At 49.2% G+C, this 19,727-nt stretch overlaps 2 protein-coding genes across 10 annotated transcripts in view; one reads left to right on the forward strand and one right to left on the reverse strand.

The window, feature by feature from the left end:
* Nucleotides 1-553: 553 nt before the first annotated feature.
* On the forward strand, nt 554-18,079 carry PARP2 (poly(ADP-ribose) polymerase 2). Of its 4 annotated transcripts, none has more exons than XM_028701604.2 (19): nt 554-701; nt 3,278-3,486; nt 4,083-4,204; nt 5,484-5,696; nt 6,789-6,920; nt 7,274-7,344; nt 8,478-8,528; nt 9,127-9,223; nt 9,751-9,826; nt 9,925-10,027; nt 10,120-10,279; nt 10,875-11,013; nt 12,392-12,455; nt 13,125-13,259; nt 13,395-13,528; nt 14,215-14,314; nt 14,417-14,515; nt 16,348-16,472; nt 16,845-18,079. In XM_028701604.2, the coding sequence occupies exons 2-19, from the start codon at nt 3,335-3,337 to the stop codon at nt 17,002-17,004; spliced, it is 2,133 nt and encodes a 710-aa protein (XP_028557437.2). In that variant the 5' UTR covers nt 554-701; nt 3,278-3,334; the 3' UTR covers nt 17,005-18,079. The 4 variants fall into 4 exon arrangements, with proteins under 4 accessions (XP_028557437.2, XP_077773084.1, XP_028557439.2 ...); XM_028701605.2 differs by lacking the exon at nt 554-701 and adding an exon at nt 950-1,188; XM_077916958.1 differs by lacking the exon at nt 13,125-13,259.
* Nucleotides 17,999-19,727, reverse strand: part of TEP1 (telomerase associated protein 1) — a 56,155-nt gene continuing 54,426 nt past the window's right edge. For all 6 annotated transcript variants that reach the window (XM_077916955.1, XM_077916953.1, XM_077916957.1 and 3 more), the window contains exons 55-56: nt 19,071-19,175; nt 17,999-18,635 (exon numbers count right to left, since the gene is read on the reverse strand). In XM_077916955.1, coding sequence (XP_077773081.1) covers nt 18,501-18,635; nt 19,071-19,175 — 240 coding nt within the window. In that variant the 3' untranslated portion in view covers nt 17,999-18,500. The remainder of the gene's footprint in view (nt 18,636-19,070; nt 19,176-19,727) is intronic.

The following is a 19,727-nucleotide window of genomic DNA, read 5'->3' on the forward strand; positions in this document are numbered from 1 at the left end:
TCCCAAATCCCAAGCGAGCCACGGAGGCATCCGCGGGAGGGGGGCGGAGTTCCCCCGTTTCCAGCTTCTCCTGCCCAATATCGGACTTCGCCGGGACCCGTATCGCTGGGGACTCACCCACCTCCAGGAGGCGGCACCCTGCTAGGGTGATGCTCGGCCCTTCTCTCAGACCTTCCCAGAGGCGCAACAAGGGTGACAGACACCCAGCACGTGGCCTCTTCGGAGAGCTTCCGCCCAGCCAACGGGAAGTGCAGCCTTATTCCAATATATAGTGTCCGGTGTTTAGTCGCCAAAAAGGTCATGGTGCGGAGAATCCATTATCTTGGAATCCATATATTGGCCCTGTCCTTCGTGGCCGCAATCTCGGAACTGTACAAATAATAATAATAACAACAATAATAATAGTGAGATAAAAGAAACGCCAGGGAGGGAAATGCTAAACTGTGAGCGGCGACCATCATGCAACGCTTCTTAATTTGCATTTCCCTGCCTCCTCAATGGCGCGAAAGCTGGAGTTCCCCTACGCGTGCGCGCGCAGGTTGCTTTTTATCGATTCGCCAGAGGCGTAGCATGCAAAACAGACGTATGCAAATGAAGTAAAAAGGGGCTGGTCCGTGGAACGTTCCCCGGGAGCAGGAAAAAGGCGCTGTTTGCAGCCTCGTAATAGCTTCAAAAAAAAGAGAGAGGGCAACGCGGAACAGGTTGGTTGGGAAAGCGGGTCAGGGAGGGAAATCGATGGAAAATATTGCACAGAGCGGTAGATTTTTTTTTGAAAATAATAGAAAGCGGGAGGCAGATCACCAGCTTGCTTGCAGGCTCAGCGGTTGAGGATCAAGGAATTAGGGAAGTGGGCTGGAAAGGGTTAAGTGGCCAGGTAGGGCAGGGCGATTCAGATCAAGAGCTCTGCTCCAGAAGAGCCAGGGGTGGGTCCTGGGAAATAATGCGCGCCGGTTGATTGACTGATTGTCACCATGTCTTTAGTTTATGTTACGATTAGCAAGGTTTGGTCACGCTGGGGGGTCGGTATCACCGCGGTGGCTGAGGAATCCAAACTTCCCCGGAGCCGGGTTTCTATCTGCGGGACCACAGTGGGGCGGAAATGGTGTCTCGAGGGCATGTGACGAATGCATTTCACCGCAGCTGATTTGAAACAGTTCTCCTGGGCCAAATAAATGTTGGTGAAGTTCGGTAGGTAAAGCACAGGCAAAACCCGGCAGAAAGACCAGCGTGATTATTGCAGCAGGAGCTTTTTCATTGGGTGCATGAAACGCCCTCTTGTGTGAACATAACAGCAGTGGTTTGCTTGTGTGTGCTTGTGCATAAGAATTGTGAACATCGGGGCCATAAAGGCAGTGATGGGCAAGAGTTATGGCTTGTGACATTTCTGTCTTTGTTTCATTTCGGTACCTTTTGGCCACCATGTTTACAATTCCTGTCCCTGTGCATGTATATCTGAGCAGCATTGGGTGCCAGGCATCTGCCAAGCCCAGGAAGGGTCCGCCTGCCAATCTTCTGCTCCTCTTCCTTGTCCTCTCCCTAGTGGGAATGGGACCCAGAGAGAGGGGAGTAGCCACAGGCTTCCCTGTTGTGGCTTCATAAAGGTCTGAGGGAAGGCAGAAGGAGGGCCTGACCCAGTACAGCCAGGGAGTAAATACCACTGGCTCCTGACAGAACTGCCAGTGGCTTAAGAGATCTGTTGGGACAGCCCACCCTGCTCCCCCGGGGCTCCTTAAGTCTGCCATCAACCTGAGGGGACTTTGCATCATTTGATTTAGTATTTTAAAATTGCATCCTGCCTGGGAAGCCTTGGCAGAAAGGCAGTCCGTGGCACAAAGGCGTGCCCACTCAGACAGAACAGCCCCATTGGCTGTGCCTGGTCTGAACACCCCCTGCCCCCCCCCAAAGCAGGAAGTGGTGCTACAACCCAAAGGGTGCTCATCAATGGTTCCTCTTCATCCTGGAGAAGAGTGACTAGTAGGGTGCCACAAGGTTCTGTCTTGGGCCCGGTCTTATTCAACATCTTTATCAATGACTTGGATGATGGACTCAAGGGCATCCTGATCAAATTTGCAGATGACACCAAACTGGGAGGGGTGGCTAACACCCCAGAGGACAGGATCACACTTCAAAACGACCTTGACAGATTAGAGAACTGGGCCAAAACAAACAAGATGAACTTTAACAGGGAGAAATGTAAAGTATTGCACTTGGGCAAAAAAAAATGAGAGGCACAAATACAAGATGGGGGACACCTGGCTTGAGAGCAGTACATGTGAAAAGGATCTAGGAGTCTTGGTTGACCACAAACTTGACATGAGCCAACAGTGTGACGCGGCAGCTAAAAAAGCCAATGCAATTCTGGGCTGCATCAATAGGAGTATAGCATCTAGATCAAGGGGAGAAATAGTGCCACTGTATTCTGCTCTGGTCAGACCTCACCTGGAGTACTGTGTCCAGTTCTGGGCACCACAGTTCAAGAAGGACACTGACAAACTGGAACGTGTCCAGAGGAGGGCAACCAAAATGGTCAAAGGCCTGGAAACGATGCCTTATGAGGAACGGCTAAGGGAGCTGGGCATGTTTAGCCTGGAGAAGAGGAGGTTAAGGGGTGATATGATAGCCATGTTCAAATATATAAAAGGATGTCATATAGAGGAGGGAGAAAGGTTGTTTTCTGCTGCTCCAGAGAAGCGGACACGGAGCAATGGATCCAAACTACAAGAAAGGAGATTCCACCTAAACATTAGGAAGAACTTCCTGACAGTAAGAGCTGTTCAACAGTGGAATTTGCTGCCAAGGAGTGTGGTGGAGTCTCCTTCTTTGGAGGTCTTTAAGCAGAGGCTTGACAACCATATGTCAGGAGTGCTCTGATGGTGTTTCCTGCTTGGCAGGGGGTTGGACTCGATGGCCCTTGTGGTCTCTTCCAACTCTATGATTCTATGAACTTTCCATACATACGACCAAGTGGGCTCTCAATGGCTTATGCTGCAATAATTTTTTTGCTCTGTACCTGTATAAGGTGCCACAAAACTCTTATTATTTGCCATAGTAAGACATGTAGTTCTGAAGCCTGTGCGTGAAGAATCATAGACTTGTAAAGTTGGAAGGGACCCTGAGGATCATCTAGTCTCAACCCCTGCAACGCAACTGTCTCATATGGGGATCGAACCTGCAACCTTGGTGTTATCAGCACCACACGCTAACCAACTGAGCTATCCAGAATGAGGCATCTGCTTGCTGCAATGATCCCCAGTGACACTTCGGCTTCCTTGTTTAGGTGATTGTGTGAGGTGTCGACTCAGCCTTCTTTGCATGCTCTGACGCCGCCGCAGGGATGAGACGGAAGCGGAAGGCCCCCGAGCGCCAGAACGGGGAGCCCAGCACTGCCGGGGCTGAGCTGGAGCTGCGCTGGGAGTGGGAGACCCCTGGCGACAGGTGGCAGCAGTTCTTGCCTGAGCAGAGCGAGATCCTGAGCCAGGCAGCCCGGTGAGTTAGCGTAGGAAGCTGCTTAATATTGGGAGTTGGATCACTGGGTCACTAGACATTGGCTGGCAGCATCTCTCCAGGGACTGAGGGTCTTTCCCCAACCCTGTCTGGAGATTCTGGGGATTGTGGCACTCCAGATCAACCTTTCTCAACCTTGGGTCTCCAGATGCTGCTGGACTACAACTCCCATCACCCCTGACCAGTAGCTAGGGATGATGGGAGTTGTAGTCCTACAACATTTGGGAGGGGGCAGTGGTTGAGAAAGGCTGCTCTGGATGCTGGATGACAACTGCCATCATTCCTCACCTGGGAAGTTCCCTTATACCAAGCCAGACCATTGCTCCATCTAAGTCAGTGTTGTTTTCATTGACTGGCAGAAAGGGTCCCCCTCCCCCCAAAAAATCTCTATTTGGAGATGCCAGGAATTGAACCTGGGACTCTCAGCATGTGGAGCAGATGCTCTCCCTCTGAGCCAGGCCCCTTCGCCACGTTGGTGCTCCCATTGTTGACACACACACACATACACACCCCACATGGAGAAGGTAGGCCGAATTGAGTCAGGGCGATGACATTGGAGGCTTCTGCATTTCCTACAGAGCCGGGAAGCTCTCTGCGGACATCGGGGAGTCCTGTGTGGACCTGCGCAAGATGCTGCAACAGAATAAACAGACGGGGCTGGAATCGCATGTGGCTGCAGCTGTGCGGGATCTGGATTCTTGTGAGCAAACTTTTAATTTTCTTGCATTTTCTTAGTGGATCCTGCCAGTGGACCAAGAGTCTTTCCTTCCCCATAGGCCAACTTTGACAGATGAGCAAGCCCACACACCTGTCAGTCGCCTGATGTCCTTATTGTCAGGAGCTGGTCCTACTCTCGAGTAAGACCTTGGCAGAGACACATGCCTGACTGGCATGTTCCCTCCATCCTGGTCAATCGTTTGGGAGTTTCAAAAGCTTTCTTCTGCCTAAACATCACAGCGACCGATGCCAACAGATATCTGCACACTTAGGGATCTGCAGAGTCTTCGCATCTTGCGTAACAGACCTCAGCAACTCAGCATTTTGGCTAATCTACTTTATTTACATATAAACACACACAGAGCACTGCAGCATGGCTCCCTCTCTCTTTAGCATCAGACAGCAAAGAGAAAAAACAAAGGACAGTAGTCCCACTTCACGGAACACAGTAACACAAACATCCTGTCTCCGTCACTTCCCACTTTCTGGAGTCAAAACATACACCGTCATGTGATAGACAACAATCCCATGACTGCAATCATGGAGCAGGAATTCTAACACTTATGACATCAGGCAGAACTTCAGAAGGGCCACAGTGTGCGCCTTCAAAGGGGTTTGCTATGAAGTCCATTTGCAGTTTAAACGCTGAAAGCTTCCAGGGGTCTGATCTGAAGTCGTGCAGTGATGCAACTGGAGTGAGGAAACTGAGCAGGTCAGTCCGTCTGGTTGGCGCATGGATGAGAGACAGCCTGGGAACCTCCATGGAACCCACCATGAGTTCCTGGAATAAAATGCAAAGTGCTTTTCATGGTGCTTTCCCTGGCTGCAGCACCACCTACAGCATCACATTCCAAATGCAAGACAGGTTTGCTACTCAATGTGGACAGGGGTGTGTCAGCAGGTTAAATGCAGCCCATGTTGGGTGGCAAAGCCTCATTGGGGACATCACTACAGGTTTTGGCCCTTAGCGCAGGGATGGGGAATGTGTGGCCCTCCAGACCGTGTTGGACTACAATGTCCATCATTCCTGACCATGTTGCCTGAGGCTGATGGGAGTTGGAGTCCAGCACTATCAAAACCACCCCTCTTGTGCCCTTTGCCCTGAAGGCAAGTGTTCCTCTGGGCACATGTTCATTTGCCCATTTCTCCCCACTGAAGGATTGCTAGAAAATGCCTCCTAGTCCCTTAGGACTTGCTTCGCCAGGTTTTGACCGAGATATCTTCTCTCCTCCTGCTCTCTCCCTGCCACTGTGCTGGTCCAGATTTTGTTTGGTGCTGGCAAGGAGACGAAGAAGGCGAGTGGCTTCCTTACCCTGCGGACACCTGCCTGGCCCTGCAGGCAGCCAGGAACGGCCACGGAGAACCCACAGTGGAAGTGATGGTTGGGCGGACACGCTACAAGCTGGACACAGCCCGCATGGTGCAGACCAACAGCCGGACCGGGTTTGAACGTCTGATGGAACGCAGGGAGTCAGGTACAAGGATGTAGGGTTTTATGTTGGTGATAATACTTTGCATTCTTCCAGTCCTCATTGAGGCTTCAGAGCAGCGTTGCAAGAAAGGCCAGCAAGAAAGGTTGGGAATCTTAGGCCTGTGGACCTAGCATGCCCCTAGGACTCTCCCTGTGCTGCAGCCCTGCGTTGCAACCACCTTGAATGTTTTTGCCAGGCAAAAATGTTTCCCTCCCTTCCAATAATGCCTTTTCATTGCCCGGGTGCAGAATGGAGAGGGGGGCGGGGCTGAAATGGCGAAATTAACAGTGAAATCAAGAGGACAAAATGGAAACAACTGATGGATTATCCATCAAATTATCACCCATATATGAAGTCGCCGGCAGGATTTGAAAAATAAGCAGTGGATTACTGAAAGAATTAACGGTAGCAGGGTTTAGACAACAACAAAACAAAATATGTGTTATAAAACAGCTAATAAAAAGAAGTAAAAAAAAAATCAGGAAAGGAGGGGTGGGAAGTCAAGAGGAAACTTTGTTTAAAAATGTATACGATGATAAATGTTTTGAAATATTTATGGAGATTTAATAAAAATGATATGAAAAAATGAGAGGGGTGTGAGGGAGATATATAAAGGTAAAGGGACCACTGAACATTAGGTCCAGTCGTGGTCGACTCTGGGGTTGCGGCGCTCATCTCACTTTATTGGCTGAGGGAGCCGATGTACAGCTTCCGGGTCATGTGGCCAGCATGACTAAGCTGCTTCTGGCAAACCAGAGCAGCGCATGGTAACGCCGTTTACCTTTCCTCCGGAGCGGTACCTATTTATCTACTTGCACTTTGACGTGCTTTTGAACAGCTAGGTTGGCAGGAGCTGGGACCAAGCAACGGGAGCTCACCCCATCATGGGGATTCGAACCGCCGACCTTCTGATCAGCAAGTCCTAGGCTCTGTGGTTTAACCCACAGCGCCACCCATGTCCCTGGGAGATATATAGATGGGGATATATTTCTGCCAAGGTAGAACCAGTCCATAGCCTCCCAAAATCTCTCTTACACTTTTCAGAACCTGCAACCAGCAGGCCTGCTCCACCCTGGGCTTTTCTCTCTCTTTCAGACGCTGCAGAGACTGAGGACGGAGGATCCCAACCAAGCAACAGCATCTCAGGGACCGAAAGCCCCGTTCCTGCTAAGAAGACCCGGGGCGGAGGGGATACCGCAGCATCTCAAGGAGATGCAGATAACAAGGGTAACAGCCAAATGAAACAGGTCTTAGTAGATCGGCCTGTCAGCCAAATCCCCCAACAACTTGAGCCTAGCAGCTCAGACCTTGGGGATATAAGCAGGTGATGATTTATAGCATGAACTGAAGCACCACTCCCAGGAGGCTGCTGGCTGTGTTTATTGCCAGAACGTACTGCCTGCTTTTAAGCAGCTCGGGATTAACACTCTCAGGAACTAGAACCGTGTGTATTTTTAAAGAAATGCTGAGGTTCTTAAGAGGCTAGCTAGTAGCGTCGTAGATGCCAAGTTTGTGAGGGGTCGGGGTGAATTTAATCAGCACATCAGTGCTCCAACCCACCTCCTCCTTTCCCCCCGCAGAGGCCGTGAGGACGCTGATAGTGAAGGGAAAAGCACCTGTGGATCCAGAATGCTCTGCCAAGCTGGGCAATGTAAGGCACCTACTGGCATGAATGGAAAACCGTTGGCCTCTAGTTTGCTGAGACTACCATTCCTGACCATCGGCCTGTCAGTCTGTGGCGGAAGGGATTTGGAGGCAAGCGCCACCTTGGCTAAGCCTCATAATAGCAGCCCCTCCTGACTGAAAACGCACGTTCAAAAACAGAAGGGAGGTGGTTTTTAATTTACAGTGGTAGCTTGGTTCTCAAACTTAATCCATTCCAGCAGTCTGTGCCAAAACCAAAGTGTTCCAAAACCAAGGCCCACTTTCCCATAGAAAGTAATGCAAAATGGATTAATCCGTTCCAGACTTTTAAAAACAACCCCTAAAACAGCAATTTAACATGAATTTTGCTGTCTAACAAGACCATCGATCCCTAAAATGAAAGCAATAAACAATGTACTGCAGTCACGCAATCAATCAATCAGTAATAATAATAATAATAATAATAATAATAATAATAATAATACCACCTTTATTGTCATTGTACAACCTGCGTAGCTGAACTGGGTTCCACACAGTCAGAATAACAAACAAAAAAGAGCCACAAAAAGGCAAAATAAATAGCAAAAACATACAGACCTCAGCGTAACACTCAAAACGGAAGTGTGGCACTCAAATCAGAAGCATAACACTCAAACAGAGCAGGTTCAGCTTCCGGAAAAAATTCGCAAACCAGAACACTTACTTCTGGGTTTGCAGTGTTTGAGTTCCAAGTTGTTTGAGTACCAAGATGTTTGAGAACCAAGGTACCACTGTATTGTACTACTCTTTGAGTAACAGGGATGGGCCTTCCCTATGGCCTTTCAGATGTTCCAGACTACAAATTCCCTCATATTGCCCCAGGGCTGTTGGCAGTTGGAGCCCAACAACAAGGTCGGTGGTGGGGGACGGCGACAAGTACCTCCATTCTGAAGTAAAAGCTTACCAAGGACTTAAGAACAGGCATGTTGGGCCACAACAGTTGGCTGGTCAGTCTAGCTCGGTAGCTCGATGCTGCTGGGCTAAAAATAAATAAATTAAAAGGTTAGCCACCCCTGCTCATGCTATTTTCTAATCATTTTGCTCTGAAAATAACCATCTTTTTTCTTCTCTCTTTCCTGCTGCTCTTCCTTCCCAAACGAGGCTCACGTTTATTGTGAGGGAGACGACGTTTACGATGTGATGTTGAATCAGGTGAGTGGGCTTGTAGGCTACTTTTCATCTGCATTTTAATGGATAGTTAAACTAGATGCCTGTATAGCGCACGGTGATGGAAGCAAACGGGGAGACTCGTCTTCAAATCCCCACTTAGCCACAAACCTTGAGCCAGTCTCTCTGCCTAACCTACCATTGCAGGGTTGGTGTGAAGATTAAACGGTTGCAGGGAGGGGAGGCATATATACTTTGCTTGGGAAGGGAGGGCATCACTTGCTCACGAGGAGACACTTTTCTCAAATTGCACAACAGCCCAGATCCGGAGCTTTGGGGGCTCTGGAGTTATTTGAGACCAGGAAGTGGTTCCACCTCTTCCTCTGACAGCCGCAAGTGTTCTTCAGCAGGTTCCTAACTGAGGGCCCCTCAGCTGTGGTTCTAGGGGACCCTGCTTACTCCTCAAGTTCTTCAATCTGTGGGGTATCTGGTTTGTCCTCCAAGGACCCCGTGCCAGGTCAGGGCTAGGCATGACTATAACATATGCACCAGATGAACTTTTCCAGGGAGGGGTATTCAGTAAATGTGCTGCTGCCGCCACTGATCTGTTCTCACTGTCTTCCTTCTCCTTGGTTCCTCCCAGACAAACCTCCAGTTCAACAACAACAAATACTACCTAATCCAGTTGTTGGAGGATGACAGAGCCCGGAACTACAGTGTCTGGATGCGTTGGGGGCGTGGTAAGTCGGGACAGGGAACTTGGGGGCAGTCGTATGACACAGTCACTGAGGATGGAGCCCCTAGAGGCTGTATAACTTTTGGAGTTGTATCCAAAGTTGGTCATACTCAGAGCAGCCCCATGGAAGTCAATAGACATGGCTCGCTTACTTGCATTGATTTCAAAGGGTCTGCTCAAAGTTGAACCTCTGGTTGCTTATGATGGGTTGCAACAAGATGGGAAATCTCACTTTCAAGTCTTGTTTGTGAGCTTTGCCCCAGCAATCTGGTTGACCACTGATGGAGACAGAGCATTGGATTGGCCCCGTATAGCAAAAGCAGGCCGTATAGCAAAGCAGTTCTTACCTGCTTCCCCCATTCCAAAGTGTGTGGTTGTGGCTCTGTAGAAACCACCCCTTGGAGCCACGGCTCTTGGACTTTCTTCTCAGCTCCAGAAAGCAACACGTCGTCTCTTCCACTGTCCCACACTCTCCAATGGTTTTCTCCCCTTAGCCTTCCCCCATTCTCTCTTTGTCTCTTTCCTTCTCAGTTGGTAAGCCGGGTCAGCACTCGCTTGTGAGTTGTGCTGGAGATTTAGCTAAAGCCAAAGACATCTTCACCAAAAAGTGAGTCACATTTGGAATTTTGGAGGTATTCCCCCATCCCATCCAATGCCTGCCCTCCTTGAACCGGTCTCACGTGTTCTTTCCTCTACCTCTTTTAGGTTTTTGGACAAAACCAGGAATGAGTGGACCAAGCGTTGCAGCTTCCAGAAGGTTCCAGGCAAATACGATATTCTCCACCTGGACTATGAAGCCAATGATGCAGTGAGACTTCAGGGAGGGAAAGAGCAGGGAGGGGAGGTCTTGTGGCTGAAGGACACTCTGCCTCATAATCTTTTGCTTTACATTCTTTCCAGAATGAGGAGAAAGCTGCCTCACAGAAGACAGCCTCGTGCCCCAAGCCTGTGTCACAGCTGGACCCACGAGTTCAGGCCTTGGTGGAGCTGATTTGCAGCATCCGCACCATGGAGGAAATGGTGGTGGAGATGAAGTATGACACCAAGAAGGCTCCTCTAGGCAAGTGGCCCTAATTTGTCACTTTTATATCTAACTTAGTTCAGGAGCTCTAAAGAGAGAAGAGCGGCAAAGAGGAAATCTTTTAATACAGAAATCTGGAAACCACAAGAGGGGAGAGGGTTATTGTGCTCGAATCCAGCTTGCAGGTTTCACTACTGGGTATTGGATGGGCCATTGGCCTGATCCAGCAGGTTCTTCTTGTGTTCTTATGTTTGGAGTGAAATCTGGAAACAAATGTCTTAATACTATATAATAAAACCCTAAGGATGTCGTCACGCTGCAGTTCTCATGGCTGCCAGTAGACCCTTGCCCTTACTTTCTCCTTCCCCCACAATAGTGGCAGCGGTGAAATGTAAAGGGAGGGGTGAATAGTTGTGGTTTGGGCAAGGGAGGTCATGTAGGTGAGTGGCATGTGCAGGGGTGGGAGCCCCTAGTAGTTGTTGTTTTAATTCCACTGCTCTACACCATTGTTGCTTTCCATTTCATTTCAAATGGGCTGCATGCTTGGGCAAGTTAAGCATAAAGCCCAGTAACTTTTGGGGGGCAGACAGAAACACCTTGGGCTGAGTTCCTCTCTCTCCCACGTCCCCTCCAGGAAAGCTGACGGCTGAACAGATCAGCGCAGGGTACCAATCGCTGCGAAAGGTAGAGGCGTGTCTCAAGCGGAAGCAGACCGGCCGTGCCCTGGTGGAGGCCTGCAATGAATTCTACACACGGATTCCCCATGATTTTGGGTTAGTGCTGCCGGGCCAGGGGCAACCCTCCTTACCTTGGGCTCCCAGTGGCTCAGGGATGGGACTCTGTTGTCTCTCTATACTCAAAACTACGTACAGCATGGTACATCTCTTCCCACAAATATTTGGTGCTTCTCAACCCACTTCCCAAGTCATTCGCGATCATGCAATATATGCCTCCTCCCCCCCCCCTTCCTGCCACGGTGTGGATGCAGAAGGGCCAATAGCCTCATCCTTCAGGCTCTTTTATGTTGTCAACAACAACAATCTTCTTTGTACTTTACATAGGCACATAAGAAAAAATTGATCAAATCAAGCATTAGAAACTAGAATAATGTGTACCAAAATATAGATAAACTCAGCAGTTTTAAACCAAGTATATAAATCAAGGGACGCGGGTGGCACTGTGGGTTAAACCACAGAGCCTAGGACTTGCCAATCAGCAGGTCGGCGGTTTGAATCCCCGCGACGGGGTGAGCTCCCATTGCTTGGTCCCTGCTCCTGCCAACCTAACAGTTCGAAAGCACCTCAAAGTGCAAGTAGATAAATAGGTACTGCTCTGGCGGGAAGGTAAACGGCGTTTCCGTGCGCTGCTCTGGTTCACCAGAAGTGGCTTGGTCATGCTGGCCACATGACCCGGAAACTGTACGCCAGCTCCCTCAGCCAATAAAGCGAGATGAGTGCCGCAACCCCAGAGTCGGTCACGACTGGACCTAATGGTCAGGGGTCCCTTTACCTTTACCTATATATAGTAAAATTCCCAGCGTGGATAAAAGGTAAAGGTACCCCTGCCCGTACGGGCCAGTCTTGACAGACTCTGGGGTTGTGCGCCCATCTCACTCAAGAGGCCGGGGGCCAGCGCTGTCCGGAGACACTTCCAGGTCACGTGGCCAGCGTGACAAAGCTGCATCTGGCGAGCCAGCGCAGCACACGGAACGCCGTTTACCTTCCCATTGGTAAGCGGTCCCTATTTATCTACTTGCACCCGGGGGTGCTTTCGAACTGCTAGGTCGGCAGGCGTTGGGACTGAGCAGCGGGAGCGCACCCCGCCGCGGGGATTCGAACCGCCGACCTTTCGATCGGCAAGCCCTAGGCGCTGAGGCTTTTACCCACAGCACCACCCGCGTCCCCCCAGCGTGGATAGGCATTCCTTAAAGTTTGTAGCAGCTGTTGAAAACATCAAGAGTGAAGATTCCTGCCTAATATTTCATAACTGGGGAGTTGCAGAGAGCAGTTGCTGCCGCACGAAAGGACCAGTTCTTTGCAAGTGCAGAACAGTGTTTATGGAGTGCAAAACCCAATGCATGTATATACCCCTCCCCTTCATTTCTGCAACCTTTCCTAAAGTCTGTGCCCCCACCCTGATCCCCTTTTGCAGATTGAGGACCCCTCCACTGATCAGCACAGAAGAGGAGCTGCAGGAGAAGGCCCAGCTGCTGGAGGTAAGAGCGCTTGAATGCAAACGCACAACTGAAGTGGGGGGAGTGGCGACGTTTCGACGAGGTCTCACTCGTCATCTTCAGGCTGGTGCTTTCGGCTTCTTGTTACTGGAACAGAGCAGGGTCTCAGTGTTTGAGTTCCTATAAATACTGTTGAGGTGTGGTGTATAGCCTCCAATGTTCTGGGCCGAGAGGAAGTTCCCAGGCTAGTGTGCCTTTTCTTCTTTTGTTCCTTAATTGTTTGAGGGATATCTTGAGTGATTGAGGGATATCTTGAGTAATATATATATATATTAAAAAAGCAAAGAAGAACAGCAATAACTAAATAAATGATGTAATTAAGGCTATGATATAACATATTCTTTCTTTGTTCTTCATTCTTATTTACTTTACTAATAATCTCAACAAAATTGTAAATATATCTTTTTAAAGGAAATTGAATTTCTTCCCCATGCAAATTTGGAGCAATAAGGGACTGGGCCTCAAGGCTCCCAACTCCCCTCATTCCAGATGGGGGGTGGGAGAAGGAACTGGTTGATCAATCAGTTAATCAATAGACAGACAGACAGAAGATGCCCACCATGGATGGATCAATTTGGGTAGTGCTGGTGGTCCTGCCGTCCTGTGAAAACGCTCCTGCCACTCCCGCCTGCTTTCATTTTGCCCCTCAAGGCTCTCGGCGAGATCCGTGCTGCCATTAAACTGGTGCGGTCAGAGCAGCTGGACAAGGAGCACCCGCTGGACCGGAACTATCGCGGCCTCAGCTGTGAGATTCGACCTTTGGAGAGGGATAGCCCTGACTTCCCAGTATGTGAGGGATGGGGACTGGGCGGGTGGGGAGGGGAAGTCCCAGGAAAACTCTGCCCATGCTTAAAATATATATATATATATATATGTGGGGAGTTGTTGCTTCTCCTCTGATAGTTCCCTACTCCTTCCCAGGTCTTAGAGCGCTACCTGTTGTCCACTCACGCTCCCACACACCAAGATTACACCATGACGCTGCTGGAGGCCTTTGTGCTGAACAAGAAGGGCTCCGATCCAGACTCGACCTTCCGCTCTGACCTCCCCAACCGGTGAGTAGAAGGAGTGGGGTGGGGGGAGAGAGAGACACCTCACTTGAGCTTGTTTTTATTTATTTATTGCATTTATATAGGCCACCTTTCCCCCAAGAAGCTCAAAAGTGTGGCCTACATATCCGTCCTGGATAGCTCAGTCGGTTAGAGCATGGTGTTTCTAACCCCAAGGTTGCAGGTTTGATCCCCGTATGGGACAGCTGCGTATTCCTGCATTGCAGGGGATTGGACTTAAATGACCCTCAGGGTCCCTTCCAACTCTACAGCGCTATTATTCTCTTCCCACAACAACAACCCTGCGAGGTATGTTAGCCCGAAAGTGAGCAACTGGCCCAAGGTCTTGCAGTGAGCTTCATGACTCGAGTGGGGATTTGAACCTGGCTCTCATGAGTCATATCATTCTTGAATTGTAGAGTTGGAAGGGGACCCCCAAGGCTCATCTAGTCCAACCCCCCTGAAATCCTAGCCCAGCACTGTAACCTCTAATCCAGCCTTTCTCAGCCTGTGGGTCCCCAGATGTTGTTGAACTACAACTCCCATCACCCCTAGCTAGCAGAGCTCAGGGATGATGGGAGTTGTAGTCCAGCAACACCTGGGGACCCACAGGTTGAGGCACCATGCTGGCTCTCAACCTAGAGATCCCCATTGTGATTTGTCTCTCTTCTGGGCTTCTTCCCCTTTCTCAGGACACTGCTGTGGCACGGATCACGCCTGGGCAACTGGGCAGGGATATTGAGTCGCGGGTTGCGGGTGGCCCCCCCGGAAGCCCCCGTCACTGGCTACATGGTGAGTCTTCCCACTTTGTCCTCTGCTGAGCTCTTGGCCTGTTTTTCCTGGCTCACCTCATGGCAGGGCTGACTTACTGACCTTCCTTTCCTTCCCTTCCAGTTTGGGAAAGGGATCTACTTTGCCGACATGTCCTCCAAGAGTGCCAACTACTGCTTTGCCACCCGCGAGAAAGACGTCGGCCTGTTGTTGCTGTCGGAGGTGAGATCTGCATCCCATTTTGGGGGGAGGGGGCAAAGAGCGCCTGTACATGTGGACTACAATTCCCATCAGCTCCGGGTTTTATATGTAACTGTGTGTTTTTGTAATGTTTCATTTTAAGTTGTCTGTTGTTTCTTCAGGGGGTTTTTTGTGTTTGTGTGCACACTGCTTAGAGGTGTTTTAATACTAAGCAGTATCAAAACTAATTAAAAAAACCCACAATTTATATGCACACAAATAACGGGAATGAAGGGCAGACGAAATTAATGGACTATGCAGAATTAGATAAAATGACAGGAAAGATTCGAAACCTGCAGGATCAGAGATTCTCAGAGGACTGGAGTAAATATGTGAATTATATGAAAAGCAATTGTAATCAGCAGATTACGCTAGTAGGACTACAAGAAGTTTTGTAAGGAGGTCTGTGTGAAATATTGCAGGGAAAAGCATGAAGAGAATTATTAGTGAAGGACTATTAAAAATAACACGGGACGCGGGTGGCGCTGTGGGTAAAAGCCTCAGCACCTAGGGCTTGCTGATCGAAAGGTCGGCGGTTCGAATCCCCGCGGTGGGGTGCACTCCCATCGTTCGGTCCCAGCGCCTGCCAACCTAGCAGTTCGAAAGCACCCCCGGGTGCAAGTAGATAAATAGGGACCGCTTACTAGCGGGAAGGTAAACGGCGTTTCCGTGTGCGGCTCTGGCTCGCCAGAGCAGCGATGTCACGCTGGCCACGTGACCCGGAAGTGTCTCCGGACAGCGCTGGCCCCCGGCCTCTTGAGTGAGATGGGCGCACAACCCCAGAGTCTGTCAAGACTGGCCCGTACGGGCAGGGGTACCTTTACCTTTACCTATTAAAAATAACAGTGAAACTAATGAAATGCAGATTAAGTGATAAAGACTGAAAATCTTCAGATGTGGTGGATGGAAGTCCAAAACATTGTATAAGATAAGAAAATATGTTGTATGTTTTTTGGAAACTTTATGTAAAAATTAATAAAAGCAAAAAGGGGAATGAAGGGGACTGTAGTCCAAAATAACTGCTTACCCCAGCTCTAGCCTTCCCTGGAGTGTAAATAAGTACATAAAAGACTTGGGGTGGGGCAGCCCTGTGATTCAAATTTGCAGAGTATAGGCCCAGTTTAGGCTGACTTTCGGAGGGGAAGAGAGACTTTGGCTGGCAGGACTTGTTGCTGAGTTGAGGAGTGACAGCGGGGTGTTATGGGCTCTGTAGATGGTGGATGGATTGAACCCTCTGACTAGCCTTTAGCTTACTGGCAAGAACTGCTGGTTCAGTACAAATTAGCCATAGTGGTTAGAGCATCTGACTAGGACCTGGGAGAGACCAGGATTCAAATTGCCACTTGGGCCGAGTCACTGCCTCTCGGCCTAACCTGCCTCACAGGGTTGTTGTGGGGAGTAAGTGAGATGGGGGAGAACAATGTCCCCCACTCTGAGCTCTTTGGGATCCAAATGCAAGAATTGATCACTAATATTAAAACACGTGCCTCTGTGCAGTTAAGATGGTAGTGAGCTGAGATGGCACTACCTCATACATTGCTTACAGGCCAACTGGACATATTACATTAAAAAACAACACCACCATTTTAACTTTTAAAAAGCGCAAGGGAAAGGGGGAGATGTGCCTGGGCCAGACCTGGGGCTCAACCTTGTAAAACCAGTATCCCCACAACCCATCACCACCACATATTCCTCCTTCCTCTGTTCGCTTCTCAGATTAGAGGCCATTTACAGGAGTTCCGCTACAGTGTTTTAAATATTCAAGTGATGTATGCATGAGCTGGGGCTGAAGTTCTGCTCTCCCGCCTCTGCAGGTAGCTCTGGGCGAATGCAACGAACTGTTGGAGGCAAATCCCGAAGCAGAGAAACTGCTGACCAACAAACATTGCACCAAAGGGCTTGGCAAGATGGCGCCTTCCCCAGCCAACAGCACAACACTGTGAGTTTGGGGTGGGTGGAGGAATCCTACCTGGCTGAAAATTCAAAGGCTGTCCTTAAGGCAGCAGAGAGATTTGTGGACCAGGGCGTTTCCATGCATCTCTGAATAATTAAAAAAATTCCTTCCGGTAGCACCTTAGAGACCAACTAAGTTTGCACACAAAAGCTCATACCAATACCAAACTTAGTTGGTCTCTAAGGTGCTACCGGAAGGAATTTTTTAAATTTTGTTTCAATTACGGCAGACCAACACGGCTACCTACCTGTAACTAGATCTCTGATTAAAAACACTCCTAGCGCAGGCAAGGAACATGGGTGCTTGTGTGCAACATGAATTTCTAAACACTGTGTTCTCTTTTTCCTTCCCTGGCAGCCATGGGTCTCTGGTCCCCCTGGGCCCTGCTGCAGAAACCGGGGTGGTGAACCCCAACGGCTACACCCTGAACTACAACGAGTTCATTGTCTACGACCCACGGCAGGTGCGCATGAAGTACCTCCTCAAGGTGCGCTTCAATTTCACCCAGCTCTGGTGAAGTTCAGCAGGCGATGCAGAGGAGGACGGCAGCAGAAAAACCACAGGCCTCTTTTTTTCCAAGCTGACGTCTCAAGTGCCTTCAAGCCGAGAGACTTGATAACTTGACCTCCTTCCATAGAATTTTATTCCTAGAGTGCAGTTGATTAAAACTTGATTTAATACACTGGCCTTGTTAAGGGAGTTGACGAAGGCACCCCTTTTGTAGAAAGCAGGCTATGGTGTTGTGTTAGGAAGACTGTGGAACAACTAAGGCCTTGGAGCAGCAGTGGGTTGTAGGCCTGCAAAGCCTTTCTCAAGTCGTTTCAAAAGCCCTTCCCACCCTTGGGTTTAAGGTGCGTCACCCGTTTCCTCACCCTTCTAAGCCCACAACTGCTGTTTCTGCAGATCGGTCAGTAGTAACACGCCTCTTCTGATGCTTGTCAAGTGCTCTGGAATCACCTTGAAGCAAGACGAGGAGAGGGTGAAGGAAGGTGATGCCTCAAGGCCCTTGAAACAGTGGATTGCAAAGGCACAGGTGCCTCCTTTGCTGGGTGTTTCCCAGTCAGCTGAGTGTCAGGGGGGTACAGGACTCCCCTTCTTGCTATATGGTTGTGGAGTGGTGGCCTCAGTCTCTACTGACATGTTCTCTCCCTCCTCCCACGAAGGCATGCAATGAAAGAATGGGGGCCTCTTGTCTCAGAAAGCTTCCCCATTCCATGCCTTAAAGCAGAGTTTCAGCCTAGGAGGCAATTTTGGTCACACGAACCCTTTTGTCAACTGCATAGGATGTCACGTGGGGACAAGTAAAAGGGTGACCTGGCCAAGCCAAAAGGAGCTTCTGAAGTCTTGCCACGAAGCACAGGGACTTTCAAAGATGCCCTTATGCTGCACCTTGAAGGCCCAATATCCAGGCTTCAAAGCACAGCACCAGCCCACGTTGCCATTTCTCAGCCCTGCTGCTCCTCACTGTTTACTAAGTACAGGTTCTTTAGCACAGAGGAACACAAAAATGGTTGACATTGCTCCATTTTATTTCTTAATTGACTTGTAAAATAAGGGAAGGCACATTAGCAAAATAAAAACACTATACAGAAGGCATCAGTGGTTGCAAATTTGTCATCACAGTATTTTGAAGGCAAAGGGGGCGCAGGGGAAATCTGTACACACAATAGATTTAGCCCTTCTGAAACTTGTTTTTCACCTCTGTGGTTAGGTAGAGGGGAGCTACAAAGCTTGACTGGCTTCAAACCCAGACTCCAGCCAGGTTTCTAAGGTGGTTCCTCACACAGTTATCAGAGCTCTGTGGCCTACAGTTGCTAAGCAAGCATAGGCTGTGACAGAATCACGGCCTCCACATCAACTAAGAAGCCAGGCAGGATCTGCAGATTCCAGCTGCTGTGAGGGTGGGGCAAGGCTGAGGAGGTAGCAGCGAAACAGCTGCATTCATGTCTGGAAAGGAGAAGTGCCAGGCTTAAGAGGCTGCTGGCAGGAGCTCCCCTCAGGAAGACGCATCCCTCAAGCAGAGACGGAGCCCCACTCCAAGGAGTAAACATTGCCCAGAGTGTCACCCGCGTAGAGAAAAAGGGAGGAGTCTGCATCGATCCAAGGCTGGAGCTGTGAAACTGGTCCGTGGCATCGGAACTGGCCCAGCTGTGTAAAGAAACAGGATAGAGAACAAGGAAGGGTAAGGAGAAAAGCTTTGCATACAGAAATGAAAGATGGGGAAGAGGTTAGGTTTGTTGAATTCATATATATGGTGCTTTATTTACATCCTGAAGCAAATTGACAGCCAAGTTTTTAAAAAAACCACTAAGGCATACAAGATATGACTCCTTACCCCAAAAGAATGCTCGGAACTGTAGTTTAACCATTCACAGAGCTACAACTCCCAGGACCATTATACTATATTTCCTAGGATTCTTTGGAGGAAGCCATGTGCTTTATGGTGTGTCTATATTGGACAGCTCTAGTCCAAACACACTAACTGTGCCAGTTTTGGAACATAAAGGCTAAGTCTGTGTGCATACTAAAAGTGCAATGTAAGATGCCCCACAGGGAGAGGAAGGGGAGTGTGAAGTTACTCACCAGTTTCATAGTGTTGCCATCCCAAATCTTCACATCTCGGTCATGTGACGCTGTTACAATCCTGTCACCGAGGACATGCAGGGCTGTGATTTTGTCACTGTGAATCTAGTAACAACAGACCCAGAAGAATTTTTTTTTTAAGTCTGCTAGGGCTTGGAATGTGCTTCCTTGGGGCCACAGGGGGGCGGCGGGGGGGGGGGAGAGAGATCACACTGCCTTACCCCACCCTCTCTGTGACCCTGAGGATTCAGGCCAGTTAAGGAAGTCCCAGTTCTCAAACTCCGAGTGCATTTTTAAAGTCGCTTTGCATATTCACAGTCTACTAACTATTACACTGCATTTACTAAAATACGTCTGTGTTCAAAGTGGTTCACATTTTAAAAACAAGCCAGTCTAAACGCAGCATGATGAATGTATGTAATGCACTCAGGGCAGTTTCATCTCATTAAAAAATAGCATGTAAATTAAGAGTCTGGTTTGTGGTACAAAAACAGCAAAGTCGGCAGAATTCCAGTGGACTTTTTCACTGTTCCCCACAGGGCAGGATTTTCCTGCTCCACCAGAAGAACAAACTGCATCCATGCCACAAACATAAGATTGTTTGGTAAGCAACTTCTGCTCTTTTGGTTTACACTGCATAACCTTGGGCATTGTAGG

This window comes from Podarcis muralis, chromosome 13 (genome assembly GCF_964188315.1).
Source record: "Podarcis muralis chromosome 13, rPodMur119.hap1.1, whole genome shotgun sequence".
Taxonomy (NCBI): Eukaryota; Metazoa; Chordata; class Lepidosauria; order Squamata; family Lacertidae; genus Podarcis; species Podarcis muralis.

Excerpts from the sequence above, each read along its gene's own strand:
- PARP2 (XM_028701604.2), top strand. The coding sequence starts at position 3,335 with ATGAGACGGAAGCGGAAGGCCCCCGAGCGCCAGAACGGGGAGCCCAGC. Across the intron at positions 12,456-13,124 it reads AGAAGGCCCAGCTGCTGGAG|GCTCTCGGCGAGATCCGTGC; the intron begins GTAAGAGCGCTT and ends TTGCCCCTCAAG. Across the intron at positions 13,260-13,394 it reads GGGATAGCCCTGACTTCCCA|GTCTTAGAGCGCTACCTGTT; the intron begins GTATGTGAGGGA and ends ACTCCTTCCCAG.